The following is a 14,941-nucleotide window of genomic DNA, read 5'->3' on the forward strand; positions in this document are numbered from 1 at the left end:
TGTGCGAAGTGACATATCAAAGTGGTCAACTAATGCACTTTATTGTACAGTCATCTCACCTGCACAGATGAAGAGAGCTCACATTTGGCTTTTTCTGACGCTTCTCTCACTCTCTGAAGAGCCATGTTGTCTTTAGTCAGGTCAATGCCCGTCTAACCAATAAGAAATGTGTGTTAACAAAAAAACCTGTCAGTCTCCAAAAACCCAGAAGCCTGCAGCTGATATTTGCTGTAGGTCACCCCTGCCCCACTGTACTAGAAAGACATCTGCAAAAATTAGAATTTGAGTCCTAGTGCTTTGTCTGCTTATCCCCCACACTTGTAACCATAATGATAAATACGTGTATTTCACATTTTACATACATTAGCCCCAACCACCAAGTGAAGTAGTTTTGTAGTGATATATCCATTAACGATTAGAAGTATTGGAGCAGACACCGTGCCTTGCTGAAGGTAACACTGGATCAATGACTGAGTTATAATTAAACTGCACAAATTTTCCAGCTGCCACCCTTGTGCTCCATCTATTAGGCAGTAGCATCATGCAGCACTGATGGATTTATGTGGCCAATTCCCTTGTAATATGAAAGGGGGGTGAATTATCTGTAGGACAACCCCATAGAGACAGTGTCAGAGGAACAGAAGAGCAGAAGTCTTGCTATTCTGTTTGACCTAGACTCCTGTGAGATGTCCGCTCTTTAATTCGTATTTATTTTTTGACAAATATGAGGCAGAATACTAAAGAGCAATCCAAGTAATTTTAATACCCTACACTTTTAAGCATTTAGGTTAATAGTCAACTAAAACTCAAAACATACCAATACAGAAGAGGATCCTCATCCTTCTGAAGTAATTTGAGATTTCCTAGCTTTGAGAATTGGTTTTCAAAGCATTCTTAGTAACACAATCAAAATTACACATGGCATGTTATCTGTGCAAACAGATCTCATTTACCTCTCTCTTGAATTCCTTGACAATATGCTGCAGCAAGGCCTGGTCAAAATCTTCACCACCCAAGAAAGTGTCACCATTGGTAGATTTCACCTCAAAGACTCCCTTCTGAATTTCCAAAATAGAAATATCAAAAGTGCCACCACCCAAGTCATACACTGCAATACTAAGACAGAAAACAGAGAGACTATATGTCAACACCCTTTAAAGACAAAGTCTTTTGGCTTGAACACTTTCAAACTCATGAGACGGAGGTGCGGACAGTCATGTGAACCTTTACATTGTATGCATAGGCTATTGTCTACAAAGATGAAGGCTGATAGTGGGCCTGATCCTGCATTCCTTACACACCAAAAGTCCCCATTTGAAGACATCTGACTCCTATTTAAACTGAGAGCTTGTGGTGCACAAGGAATGCAGGATCACGCCCACTATGTAATTTCAGCACCTGGTTTACTGTACTATTCAATTATTTCATCTCCTGGAGTACTGATGAATAGTAAGTTTCCCCTAAAGAAGCCTTCTCTAAAGAGGGAGTCACCAAGCTGACATAATCAGCCCATTCCATGCACATCTGGAATTTCTGACTTCAAATGAGAGTTCTGGGTGCACATGGACTACATGATTTTGCCATTATGTAACCTTGGTCATTTCTACTACCTGCCTTACTAGGGAAGGCTTCTCCAGGGGAACTTCTTATTTACCAATGCTCTGTGCCTACCACTGACCAAACTAGAAAGTTTGGAACTGGATATTGCAGTTCAACCAGCCTTAACATTTGTATTAAAAAGAGAGTGCATTTGTGGTTTGCCTCCCATAAAGTCATAAGGCAAATTAAGGTATGGCGCTAAAGCCCCAGCATTTCAGAGTTATCAGACAGCTTTTGGGAAAGGCTGGGGGAAGCAGAGAATGCTTACACAGCACTATAAACTAAGAAAAATTCTCTTCAACATGAATTTACAGTTTGTAAGATCTATCACAGCAAAATCGTTATGGTAATACTGACATGCAGAGGATAATAAAAATAAATTTCTTAACAGGTACATCAGGAAACAAATGCTTTCCAGGGAAGAGATCTTGTCGCCTACATGCCAGTAAACCAGAACCTGGATAGAGATTTTTATGCCACATTTAAGCTTAAATATAACAAACTTCTCAACTCAATCATCTTGAAGAACTACACTAAGAAACTGTTATTATTAACCACGGTTGAGTGTGCTTAATTTAGAGGTGTGCAGTTGTGCTGCTGTGGAACTACTGCTAACTAATTTAAGATGCAGTTTTGGAATGAACATCTAAGATTCGGGGTTTTTTTTTTTTAAACTGCTAAGAATGGAATAAAGCTCTGAGAGCAACTGCATAAAACAGATTACTGTGTGATTAGTTTAGCAATTAAGTCTGAACTAGGATTTTAAGAAACACAAAGTCTTAAATTATTTACAAAACAGAACCCTAAAGTGCTCTGGCTAAGAGGGATGGGGATTACTAGCAGACATTTACACTTTGTCTTCAGACTTGTCTAGACCATAAGCCAGGGCAGCAGCAGTTGGTTCATTAATCACCCTCAGGACGTTGAGTCCAGAAATCTGCCCAGCATCTTTAGTAGCCTGAAAAAGAGAAGAAAGTTGACCAGTGAGAGAAGTTAAAATCTCTGCTTACACACACAGGAAACACAGGAGCTTGTGACCCTACCTGCCTCTGAGAATCATTGAAGTAAGCAGGGACAGTGATGACAGCGTTCTTTGCTGAGTGTCCCAGGTAGTTTTCTGGAAAAGAAAAAACAGCAAGTTATTGTAGTTAACAACAACTTCAGACCCACTCTAAATCGTTGGTACATTGTTTCTACTCCCTTAGCTATAAACAGAATAGGGGTCCTCAATCTGGGCTTTGTGACTTCCCTCCTTTTATGGAGAGATGTGAGAGGGTCCCAAAGCTTTTTTCCATTTTTAACATGGGGGTCACAGTATAGAAGAGCTCGTGACCTCTTAGAATAGCAGTCACCTCAAGACATTTCTATGCTTTCCACTAGCAATCAGACAAAACTGGTTAGTGTGAATTCACATATAACATTGGCAGACTTTGCTTTTATAGGGAGTAAAAAACAATCCTGAGGCTATTCCTTTACTTTGGAATGTCTTATATTTGGTCAACAGACTGCTTACCCATTGGCTATCATTTGTATGATTTGTTTGTCCAGTATAAGTATTTTCCACAGCAGGAGGATATACTGCAGATTAACGTTGGCAAATAAAAATGTAATTTATGGTTAATCAGAAAAGCTCCTAGTTTTCTGGCACATCCCTATTCAATATCACAACTTGCTGTTCTCTTTCAATTAATATTGGAAGTAGAAAGTCATCACTAAACACAACAAACCTGTTCAAATATTTGGATGCACACTACCCATCCCAGAGACGTCACAGTACTTTATTTGCTTTAATATCCTTACAGCATTTCTAGCCAATCTAATTTACAGCTTTTGCGGTGACTGGCCTATCTGGGATATGGGTTGGCCTGCTGCACAACACTAAAGACTGCCATTTCCAGAATCTGTAGGCAATCTCTACCCTGCTGTACACTGCAACTCAGTCTTCTAGGCCTGTCCTTCCAACCCTGCTAGGCCTTGGTAGCTACTGCAAGGCTGAATAATCTATGTATAGTCAACACCCACGTGCAGTCTTACTTGTCATCACTTGATATTGGGGTGCACAAGTGCTCTCCAACCCAGACAGCAGGTGAGGAGCAGTGAGAGTTCCAAAACTAAATGTCAAACTACCCCACCCTATTGTAGTTGGGGGATTTCCTTGAGGTCACCGTAGGCATGGAAGGGGAAAGAATCTCCAGCTCTGTGGGCCATCGCCCTGGCAGAGCTCCACAGCCACCACTAGCTAGGGAGAAGTACTTCACAACATGAGGTCCCTTTAACATTTCTTCTCTTGATGATGGATATCAACTAGCCATGTAAGAACCAACCCACCCATCATCATTCCCATCAGTCTACTAGCCACATAATGCAACTGGGCAGAGCTTAACTCCACGTGTAGAAAAGCAGCAGATTTAGGAAGCTGACATGTTACAGCTAGCTAGGCAGAGGACCGAACCCTGTCTGAATAGGAAGTCAAATAGTTGCTGTATAGACCAAAGGCTAGTAGGTATTTGTGACAGCAGTCGCTATACCAAAGGAGGCAAGTATTAGGAGTTTGTAAATGGCAAGTTTCACAATATGCACGGTTATCTGGAAGAGATGAATAAGCATGTACAGGATCCTGGGAGGAGGAAGGAGTGTGCACTACTTCACAGCCAGCAGACATGACTGACATTTTGTTTGAAACACTCACATATTTCAAGACTCTGCAAATTGAGACTTCGAATAAGAGCAATCAGGATAAAGCTTTGCCTGAAGCTGTAACTCTGTCAAATATCCTGACTTGGTCAGAACAAAATTAAGGGTCCTTCACTCTCCCTGAGGGTAAAACATAGCCTACTACCTTATCCCTACACAATCTGATGCAACTCAGGCCATGGTTTAGAAGGGTTCTAGAAGGAAGTTTTTATTAGGGCTGTAGTATGCTCAATATATTTATCAGACACCTAGTACCAATACCATGGTTAAACTTGTGCTCAAACAAGTTAAACAAGGTAAACACCTTGCTGTACCAACCTGCAGTCTCCTTCATCTTCATTAATACAAAGGCACCAATTTGGCTTGGAGAATACAGCTTCCCATGCGCTTCTACCCAGGCATCACCATTAGAGGCACGGACAATTTTAAAAGGAACATTTTTACTGAAACACAAGAATTTCACATTGTGTAAAGTTTGTCTAGATAACACTGAATGCATCACACAAGACTTTAAATCATGATTTGAAGACTTCAGTAACTCAGCCAGAGGCTGGGGTCTATTACAGGGAGTGGGTGGCTGAGGGTCTGTGGCCTGCAACATACAGAAGGTCAGACTAGATGATCATGATAGACTAAAAGGCCAGAAGGGACCATGAGTCTAAGCCCTACGGTGAATACACAGCTGGTATTGCTCGTTAATCTGAAATTGGCAAAACATAGCGACACCTTGATTTTAAAGGGAGAGATCCTACAGTAAACCTTCCCCTAACAGCCTCAGATGTAAGGGAGGCATCTGACAATACTATTTGCAATGGTTTCCATCCAGGATCTTTGCATTTCTTGGAAAAGGTCAATACCAATGAGTTTGATTCAGCTCTGATGTATCCTGGCATCAGTTACAGGCAAGGACCCTGAGTAAGCTCAGGGTCGTCCAATTTGCTCCCTCCCGAAGGGCCCTATACAGGCTGTCAGCCTCTTGACACCACTCTTCACTCAACTCTGAAATATGGACTCTGGAGCCCTCATTTGCTGCACTGCAGTTGGTGGCTGCTCTCCTTTCACTCTACCCTTCTAGCATTGCAACCGTTCAGCTACGCAGCCCAATCTCGCTGCCCATTAAGTTCCTTGCTGCTGTCCTCCCCACTTTTCCTTTCAACCACTCTTCCCCCATTGCTCTTCTCTGAGTACCTACCAGAACACTCAGTTTTTATCACTTACACAAGACCTAAAATGTGCCGTTGCTACAGAAGTCATGATTAGAACCCAATCTGTGTGCACATTACTCTAATCCAGCAACACAGTCTCACTGTAACCTGTCCTTTCACATCCCCCAGCTCCTTTGTTTTTTCTTATATCCATGTCAACTTGTTTGTTTGGTTTTTTGTTACACAGTAGACTTGTAAGCTCTCTGGGGCAAAGACAGTGTTTTCTGAGTGCTGTAAAAATAACTATCAGAACCTCTCACTTGCTTAAGCCCAAAATAACGTAAGGCCTATACCTTCAAAAAAACAGAATGTTTAAAAACTTTCACACTAATCTGTGTTGGACAGAGTAATTTTGCATAAAACACCTGCAGAAGATTCAGTTTCTAGACTCAGGTACACCCAACTTTCTGCAGTATTTTGCAGAAAGTGCTGAGATTAAGGATCTACATTAAGTTATAAACACATAAGAATTTCTGGGCACACAATAAAACCAATGAGCACTGAACCTGAACAGTTTCATTTAAGAATCCCAGTGTAAACTGTGCCATGAATGCAATTATGCAAACTTTAATTGATGTTAAACAAGATCAAACAAGTGGTCCACCTAGTCCAGAAGTCATCCTCTGACAGTGGCCATCATCAGCTGATTCAGAGGTAGATGCAAGAAACCCAATGGTGGAAAATTAAGAGATAAAAAAAAAATCTTTCAGAGGTGTAGGTTAAGCCCCCTCCCCCCCCCCCCCCCCATCAGCTAGTGGTTGGCTTCTATTTCTCATCCACTTCAATATCTAACCATATTTTGAATCCCATAACTCTTGGCCTCCAATATCCTGTGACAATAAATTCCACAGGTTACTTTATGCACTAGATAGAAAGTATTCTCCTTAATAAATTGCAGGCATACTGCTTTCCTTTTCATTAAATGTTTTTGTATTATGAGAGTTTACTAAAGTGAGGAAAATAGCTTTCGAGTAGGACAAGCCACTAGAACTGAATTGCAATCCAGAGAGAAGTGGCCATTAAATTAATGTTCTTCTCCCTCTCATGAAAGGTAACAGCTATTCAGTATTCCAATCACAAGGCATCTGCTCAGAACTTTTATATGACAGACATTATGTAGAAACTATAACCTTCCTTGTAATTCAGTGAATATTACGTGTGCAGTGTTCTATACAACGCGGATTCAATCAGAAGTAAGATGCAGGAAACCCTCAGGGCAGGGGCTCTCAGGGTTCTGTACAGTACAAAGTACACTCAGCACTTTGTCATTTGATCCATTCCTCTTGCCAATGCAGACAGCACCAGCTATACTGCATTGTCAAGAACCAATTACAAGTCCGCTCCTAAAAGCTTAAAAAGCATCATTAATAAATGCAGTGAAACACAGGCTAAACTTTTGAGGAATATGAGCAAACGTGGGATACTATGCACCGAGTACCATGTCCCACCATGTAGAAACAGCACTTTGTTTTAGGCCATGCATGGGCATGCTGCACTCTGCAAATTCTCTTTCCAGAACTGGGGAATAACGTTAATTAGTTTTACTCACATATCTTTCTGTACTTCAGAATCATCATAGCGCCGTCCAATGAGACGTTTGGTAGCATAGAATGTATTCTGTGGGTTAGTTACAGCCTGTCGTTTAGCTGGCATCCCAACCAATCGTTCACCATCAGCTGTAAATGCTACAACAGATGGGGTAGTTCTGGCACCTTCGGCGTTTTCCAGCACCTACGTAAAAATGGTGAGAGTCTATAACGCAGGAAAACCACCTGCAAAAGCGGCAGCACTGATTCCCTCCCTTAGATAAATTGTTATACACTAGTAGTTACTCACCTTTGCTTGTTTTCCTTCCATAACTGCCACACAGGAGTTAGTTGTGCCCAAATCAATACCAATAACAGCACCTTTGACTGCTTCTGAGCTGCAAAATATATTTAAAACAAATGTTAGGGTTACCGCTAAAGGAGGATGCAACCAGTGAAACAACCAAAAAGCTTTCTCTCCCGGCAAGATGATGTGGGGAGCGGAGGAATTACCTTTCAACCAGATTCTACCTGCAGTTGGGGAAGCAAATCCATTTTCCACTCTAGAGCAATAGAGGAAATTGGAGAACAACCGAGCCTATGTTGGAAATCAACTTAGTATCAGCAAATTGTGGTTCTGTATTAGATTTGGTCATTCCAGGCATATGTTGTGTCTAAATTCTTACTCGTTTTCGATGTTCCACTGTGAAATCCCCTGGACTTTTTATTGGCTAGCATCACGCTTTAAATACGTAAGAGTCTGTATGCTGTTTGTGAATGTGGTCCTTCAAAGACTGATGTCAAATCAGTTCTAACATCCCTAAACATCAAGTCTTTCATATGAAAGGCCTAATTCCACTTGGGGAGAGGGAGTAAATCTAAAATAAGCAAGGCTGTCAAGCGATTAAAAAAAATTCATCGTGATTCATCACACTGTTAAACAATAGAATATTGCTGAATATATTGAATATTTAAATATTTTTGGATGTTTTCTACATTTTCAAATATATTAACTTCAATTACAACACAGAATACGAACTGTACAGTGCTCACTTTATTTTTATTACCAGTATTTGCACTATAAACAAAATAGCATTTTTCAATTCACCTAAGTACTGTAATGCAATCTCTTTATCATGAAAGTTGAATTTACAAATGCAGAATTACGTACAAAAAACCTGCATTCAAAAATAAAACAATGTAAAATTTTAAAGCCCACAAGCCCATTCAGCCAGTCGCTCAGACATACATTTGTTTACATTTGCAGGAGATAATGCTGCCAGCTTCTTGTTTATGTTACCTGAAAGTAACAACAGGCGTTCTCATGGCACTGTTGTAGCTGGCATCCCAAGATATTTACGTGCCAGATGCGCTAAAGATTCATACGTCATCCCTTCATGCTTCAACCACCATTCCAAAAGAAAATGCGTCCATGCTGATGACGGGTTCTGCTCGATAACAATCCAACGCAGTGCATGTTCATTATCATTATCTGAGTCAGGTGTCACCAGCAGAAAATTGATTTTCTTTTTTGGTGGTTCAGGTTCTGTAGTTTCCATATCGGACTGTTGCTCTTTTAAGACTTCTGAAAGCAAGCTCCACACCTCGTCTCTTAGATTTTGGAATGCATTTCTGATTCTTAAACCTTGAGTCAACTGCTGTAGCTATCTTTAGAAATCTCACATTCGTACCTTCTTTGTGTTTTGTCAAATCTGCAGTGAACGTGTTCTTAAAATGAAGAACATGTGCTGGGTCATTATCCAAGAGTGCTATAACAGGAAATATATGGCAGAATGCAAGTAAAACAGAGCAGGGGACATACAATTCTGCCCCAAGGAGTTCAGTCAGAAATTTAATTAACGCTTATTTTTTTAACAAGCATCATCAGCATGGAAGCACATCCTCTGGAAGGGTGACCGAAGCACATCTGGCACGTAAATACCTTGCGATGCCGGCTACAAAAGTGCCATGCAAATGGCTGTTCTCACTTTCAGGTGACATTCTAAATAAGAAGTGGGCAGCGTTATCTCCCTTAAATGTAAACAAACTTGCTTATTTTCGAGATTGGCTGAACAAGAAGTAGGACTGAGTAGACTTGTAGGCTCTGAAGTTTTATATTGTTTTATTTTTGAATGCAGTCATGTAACAAAAACACAAAAATCTACATCTACACTCAGGAGAAAGTTCACCTCATACCATTTTGTAGTGCAGTCTGAAATACTATTTCTTTTGTTTATCATTTTTACAGTGCAAATATTTGTAATTAAATATAATATACACATTGATTTCAATTACAACACAGAATATATATGAAAATGTAGAAAAACATCCAAAATATTAAACAGCATATCAATTGAAATTTATTAAACAGTGCAATTAAAACTGTGATTAATCGTGATTAATTTTTGAGTTAATAGTATGAGTTAACTGCGATTAATCGACAACGCTAAAAAAAGTTAAACTGATCAGAATTACCGGCAGTAGCTTTTTATCTGACACTTGCAATAGTTCCCCTACACACAGTTTTGATTACAAATTCCCATGAAAAGCCTATTCCCTGCATGCTAACCTGGAAAATCTGTAACAGATTTATTCATTCATATAGCAAGCATAAAAGCTATAGTACATTTATGAAGAGTTAATACAGAAATCCAGGATTTTTGTAGTCAGAGCCTCTCATTTGTATCTAATAATTCAGACGTTAATAGTCACACCTGCTTGAAAGCAGCTGCCTGGAGGAGAGAGACTATAAAAAGTGCTCAGATTAGTTTAGAAGGCAATTTTCAGAATGGAAAAGTGAACATCTATAGATAAAGAGGATGAACTAAGGCCCTGTTGAGGTCCTCTGATCCTGGGGTATTTAGAGCTACAGCTAACTTTCTTTCTGAAAAAAAGACATGCTAACATTTTTAAGCCTTGACTGTGGGGTAACATGATGGGTGATAGTTCTGACTGAAATGATTTACAGGGAGGCTCTGCTTTTGGGAGAGGCTGAATATCCTTTTTCCTTAGTTTACTTGAGAAAACTTGCCTTCAGTTGCAATTACACCAATTTATTAGACATGCAGTGAGCAAAGATAGGAGATAGCCCCAGGTGTGAGCTTTTCCTCAAGGGTTTCACCTCAAACCCCTCCCACCCGAGGTACCTCACTTCCATAACTTTTTGGTTCCAGTACTAAAGGAGTTACATCAACTATATAACTTGATGAAAAAAAGATAACAGGCCAGAATCTTTGGGTTTATTTTTTACCTTGGATTAATAAATTAAGAAAATCTGCAGAATATATTGTGAGGGAGCACAAACCACTTCAAAGAAAAAAAATGAAAGTAAACTGATCTGCAGAGCTGTGGAACCCTCTCCAACACAATAACAGAAGATAATGCTGATGATACATCAGGATTAGCAGATAGTAATCTGTCACACCCATGTAATGTTCTGATTTCATAAGTAAGGGGGATTCCTAAATAGAATAAACTTCTCAGGGATACAGAGTTCTAACTGGTTTCAGAGTAACAGCCGTGTTAGTCTGTATTCGCAAAAAGAAATGGAGTACTTGTGGCACCTTAGAGACTAACCAATTTATTTGAGCATGAGCTTTCGTGAGCTATAGCTCACTTCATCAGATGCATACTGTGGAAACTGCAGCAGACTTTATATATACACAGAGAATATGAAACAATACCTCCTCCCACCCCACTGTCCTGCTAGTAATAGCTTATCTAAAGTAATCGTCAGGTTAGGCCATTTCCAGCACAAATCCAGGTTTTCTCACCCTCCACCCCCCCACACAAATTCACTCTCCTGCTGGTGATAGTTCTAACTGTTTCCTGAAAAAGCGAGGGAAACAAATAAGGAGACAGAGTCAGTCTTGAGAAAGCACCAAGTTTTGCAAATTTTAATACATAATTTTCCTCTATTACTTTATATTGGATGGGAGAGAAGTGGTGTGTGTATTGATTATGCCCACAAAACAAATGTTTTTGCTTCAAAAGAAGTTTAATTGGGATCTATGGAACTAATTGATGGATTAGATGATGTTAAAAAGGTTTTATTAAGTATCTTCTTTGCATTCCAATAAATTTTGTTTGGAATTTTATTAGGTCTAAAAACTTTGTGTGTAGCAGGAAATTTGTTACCATACTTAGTATCTGATTATCTATGAAATACTGCGCCAGTAGAGGACTTTTTGTTTCTCCTTAATTAACCATACACACATCTGACCAAGGATTTCAGATTATGAAGCTGGAGTCAATTTAAGTATCAAGACTATTACACAGTTATTTGTTTTTCTTACAGTTCAATCTTTTCCTCGCTCTCAAAAAAAGGGGGGCGGGGAGGAGGGAAGAGGAGACATACTTACGCATACTTCCTACTTGATACTGTTCTGAGAACATCTTGACTGAGAGTATTCCAGACTGCCTATAAAATAAAGTCAGAATATTACAGCAATCAGAGGTTTCTTGCATCTTATTTTGGGTAAGATTACCTCACATCCAGTATTTAAAAGGATCTGTAGCTGTGCTACCTTAAAAATAATAAAATGTGATACACCTCTACCACCACATTAGCTGTGTGTTTAATCTTCAAAATTCCTTTTACTTAACTGAAAACTAACCAAGGACTCAAGAAAATATTTCGTTATATTATACACCCACAGAACATTTACCTTAAGTTTTATTATTTGTTGTTTATATGAAATGTGAACACTAAGACCCATATTATCCAAGCTGAGCAAGTTGCTGGTATAGAAGATTCTTGTTATGAACATGCACAAGTTAAACTTGTTGCAAATGCTGCAACAAGTAAAACTGAATTTTTTAGCCTCTTTAGCAACCAGCAGCAAATAAACATTAACCAAGTTTCTTGAAATTTCCTCAAAGGGTAGACTAGACCACATTGCTTCAGAGTTTCATTCTTTCGAGTAGGTTTAAGAGATGCTGAACAAAAACTTCAGTGTTTGTGTGTGTGTAACCTCACGTAACATCTTAGTACAAACAGAACCCCATCATAAGAAGAGAATACTGCTTTGTTAATACTTCGGAGAATACAAGCCCCTCCTGCTTAGCATACACTTTGACCTGGGGATGAGTGAGAAGAGGAGAGGCAGGAAGCAAAAAGAGGAGAGGCCGGAGGCTGAATCCAGCTACATTATGTAACTAATGTCACACCCTGAGCACTGCTGTTAGAGTGACCTAATACCTGATGTAGACATGGCTAGGTCAACTGAAAGATTCTTCTGTTGGCCTACCGATCACCTCTTGGAGAGGGGAATTAACTATATTGGCAGAAAAACCACTTTCATCAATGAGGCAAGTATCTACACTATGGTGCTACTGCAGTACAGCTGCTGCACCATAGCTGTGCCACTGTAAATCATCCTGAGATCTTGACAGACTATCTCTCTGTACACAGATCAAGGAGCTCAGAAATTAGGCTGCTGTTCAGCATTGATCCCCATTATCCTTGAATATCCACCCCAATATGATCCCCATTATCCTTGAACTGCTTAACCATTTGCCCTTCAGTTGCCTCGTCTGTAAAATGGGCATAATATTTATTTACCAGAGAAAAGTAGAAATTCTTAGCCATTTAAGATTCTCATTACAGGGCCAGATACAACTCCCACTAAAACCAAAGGGGGTCTTTCAGTTTCAAATCCACCAAGTTACGTTGAAAATCTCTTGCCTGTCAGCAATATCAACTAACAAATGCTCCTTAACTAAAGATTCTCTACTTTTTTTTAATTTTTGAGGGACAAAGAAGATACAAAGCTTTTTACTTTTAAAAACAGTTCCTAAAACATGTGCTTAGTAAGAGATTAGCTGAAAACTACACAGTAGTAGAGCTGAACTCTGGCACTAAACTCTGTCAACACATGCCGACAATGAAGGTCAAAGGAAGAGCCCCCGCCCCCTAAACGCCAATGACTCTGTGCTGAACCATCTTTATTAGTACTCCCATTCATCAGTCTGGGTGTTAAAATCAGAACTCTCCTGCTCTTACAGTTAAAACCATTTTAAACGCCCAGATTCCAGAAGAGCCCTTCCCATCTCCAGCCGCCCCACTCCTCCGGTGCTCCCTCATCACGAACATCTCAGCACCTAAGGGACCCATGAACTCATCTCCCAGCAGTACAAGGCCGCCAGGACGGACAGGGAACGAGGCCGAGATTACAGGACTTGCTCCAGGTGGCCTCAGGACAGGCAGCGATCCAAGCTGGAGAGTTACACAACCCCGCAGGATACGGGCCCTGGACTCGCCCCGGAGCTCAGCACGGGGCTACCAGCACCAGGGCCTCCACCAGCCTAGGCATCCCCTCCCTCTGTCTCGGGGCCCCACCGCGCAAGTCGCCGGCAGAGCCCAGCCATGACCCCCGGAGGGAGCCTTACACCCCGCCCCCACCCTCGGGCACCCCGCACCACGAGGAGGGTGCCGCCCCCCTCGCTTCCCACTTCCCCCAGGTAACGCGCGGGGCCCCCCCGCACCAGCCCCCCCACGGGGCCCGGCCCCGCACCTGAGCGAGGCCGGGGCTAGGAGCGGTGCCCCGGCGGGGCAGCAGGTGGAGGCGGGCGGCGGTGCGGCTGGCGCTCAGCATGGTCCGGGTGCGGTGGGACCGGAGACTCTCACGCGGAGAGGAGAGTGCGGCCTGCGCAGCGGCTCTTCTGGAAACCTCCACCCACGTGGGCCGGGGTCAGCTCACCCGGACGGGGCTGGCGACTACAAAGGCCTGACCCCGCACCAACGCCTTAGCGCCACGCGCCGCAGTGGAGACTACGCGGCAACCCCGCGCGGCACCTTCCCGCGCGCGCTACCCGATCCCGCGCTGCGGCCGACAAGCCTCCTGTGAAGCGCTGGCACCCTGGGGGAGTTCCACACAGGCACTGTGCCGGACAGCTGGGGTCCTGACAGGCACGGCGTACTCAAGGTCGGACGAGATGAAACACTGGGAAATTGCAGCGGCCTTGCGTCAGGGCGACTGCACACTACGCTTCAAGAGCGCATGCGCTGTCTGCTCAGGGAGGTCGGTACAGCCCATGCGCAGATGAGCCGGAAGGTGGCTGTTTCCGACGACCTTACTGATCATGCGCAGTCGGAAGGCTGCCGAGGGACCACGTGTCCTCTGCTCCCAGCGGGGGCTGGTGGGGTTCTGCTACTTGAGCTGCCAGTGGTGTGCGAAACCAGCCCCAGAGGGACAAGAGTCTTGCGGGGGAAAGCCCGGGGGGAGGAGATGTAGTTCCGCGGGCACAGCCTTCCCGCGCAGGCATAGGCGGCTCGGCTCCCCACTCGCTGCTGGCAGTACAGGGGTGTGACACACGGTCACGCCTGCCCCCACAGCAGGGTGGGTTCCTCTTGCCTGCCCCCCACCCCTTTTGCTCCATGCAGGACACTGGCCTTATGGGCCACTGGCCTGCCTGGCCCAGCGTGGCATGCCCATGGGCAGCATGGCCTATGGAGCCCCTAAGGCTGCTCCCTGGGCCACTCTGCCCATAAGAGGGGTCTCTCCTCGTGCTGCAGCAGTTATGGCAATCCTGTTAACCTGCCCTGCCGCCGCACACGGGTGCAGCGCGCTCTGTGTTTCACATCAGCGTTTTCAAAAGTGACCCTTGCCCAACCTCAGCCACTTGGGGCCTGCTTTTCTGAGCTGCTGAGCCCAACTTGAGTCAATGGAGATTCTAGTAGCTCAGTGTTCTGAAAATTGGGCCCAAGATGTCTCAGGCTGGGCACCCAAAAGTGAGAGACACAAAATCACTGTCTACTTTTCAAAATTTTGGCTCATCTGATTGCCCTGGGTCAAGTAGCAAGTCAGTGTTGGAACCCACCATGGGACCCAGAGGTTCTGACTCCCAGTCCTGCTCTTAACCGTTTATTTCCACTTCCAATTCTGCCACTTGTGCATTTTGTTACCCCAATTTTGT

At 42.7% G+C, this 14,941-nt stretch overlaps 1 protein-coding gene across 1 annotated transcript in view; it reads right to left on the reverse strand.

Moving 5' to 3' along the window:
* HSPA9 (heat shock protein family A (Hsp70) member 9) overlaps nt 1-13,886 on the reverse strand; it is a 32,090-nt gene extending 18,204 nt beyond the window's left edge. The window contains exons 1-9 of the mRNA XM_077824064.1: nt 13,540-13,886; nt 11,386-11,444; nt 7,335-7,422; nt 7,048-7,229; nt 4,612-4,736; nt 2,643-2,716; nt 2,451-2,557; nt 954-1,116; nt 60-152 (exon numbers count right to left, since the gene is read on the reverse strand). Coding sequence (XP_077680190.1) covers nt 60-152; nt 954-1,116; nt 2,451-2,557; nt 2,643-2,716; nt 4,612-4,736; nt 7,048-7,229; nt 7,335-7,422; nt 11,386-11,444; nt 13,540-13,620 — 972 coding nt within the window. The 5' untranslated portion in view covers nt 13,621-13,886. The remainder of the gene's footprint in view (nt 1-59; nt 153-953; nt 1,117-2,450; nt 2,558-2,642; nt 2,717-4,611; nt 4,737-7,047; nt 7,230-7,334; nt 7,423-11,385; nt 11,445-13,539) is intronic.
* Between the last annotated feature and the right edge of the window lie 1,055 nt (nt 13,887-14,941).

The sequence above is a fragment of the Eretmochelys imbricata genome, chromosome 8 (genome assembly GCF_965152235.1).
Source record: "Eretmochelys imbricata isolate rEreImb1 chromosome 8, rEreImb1.hap1, whole genome shotgun sequence".
Taxonomy (NCBI): Eukaryota; Metazoa; Chordata; order Testudines; family Cheloniidae; genus Eretmochelys; species Eretmochelys imbricata.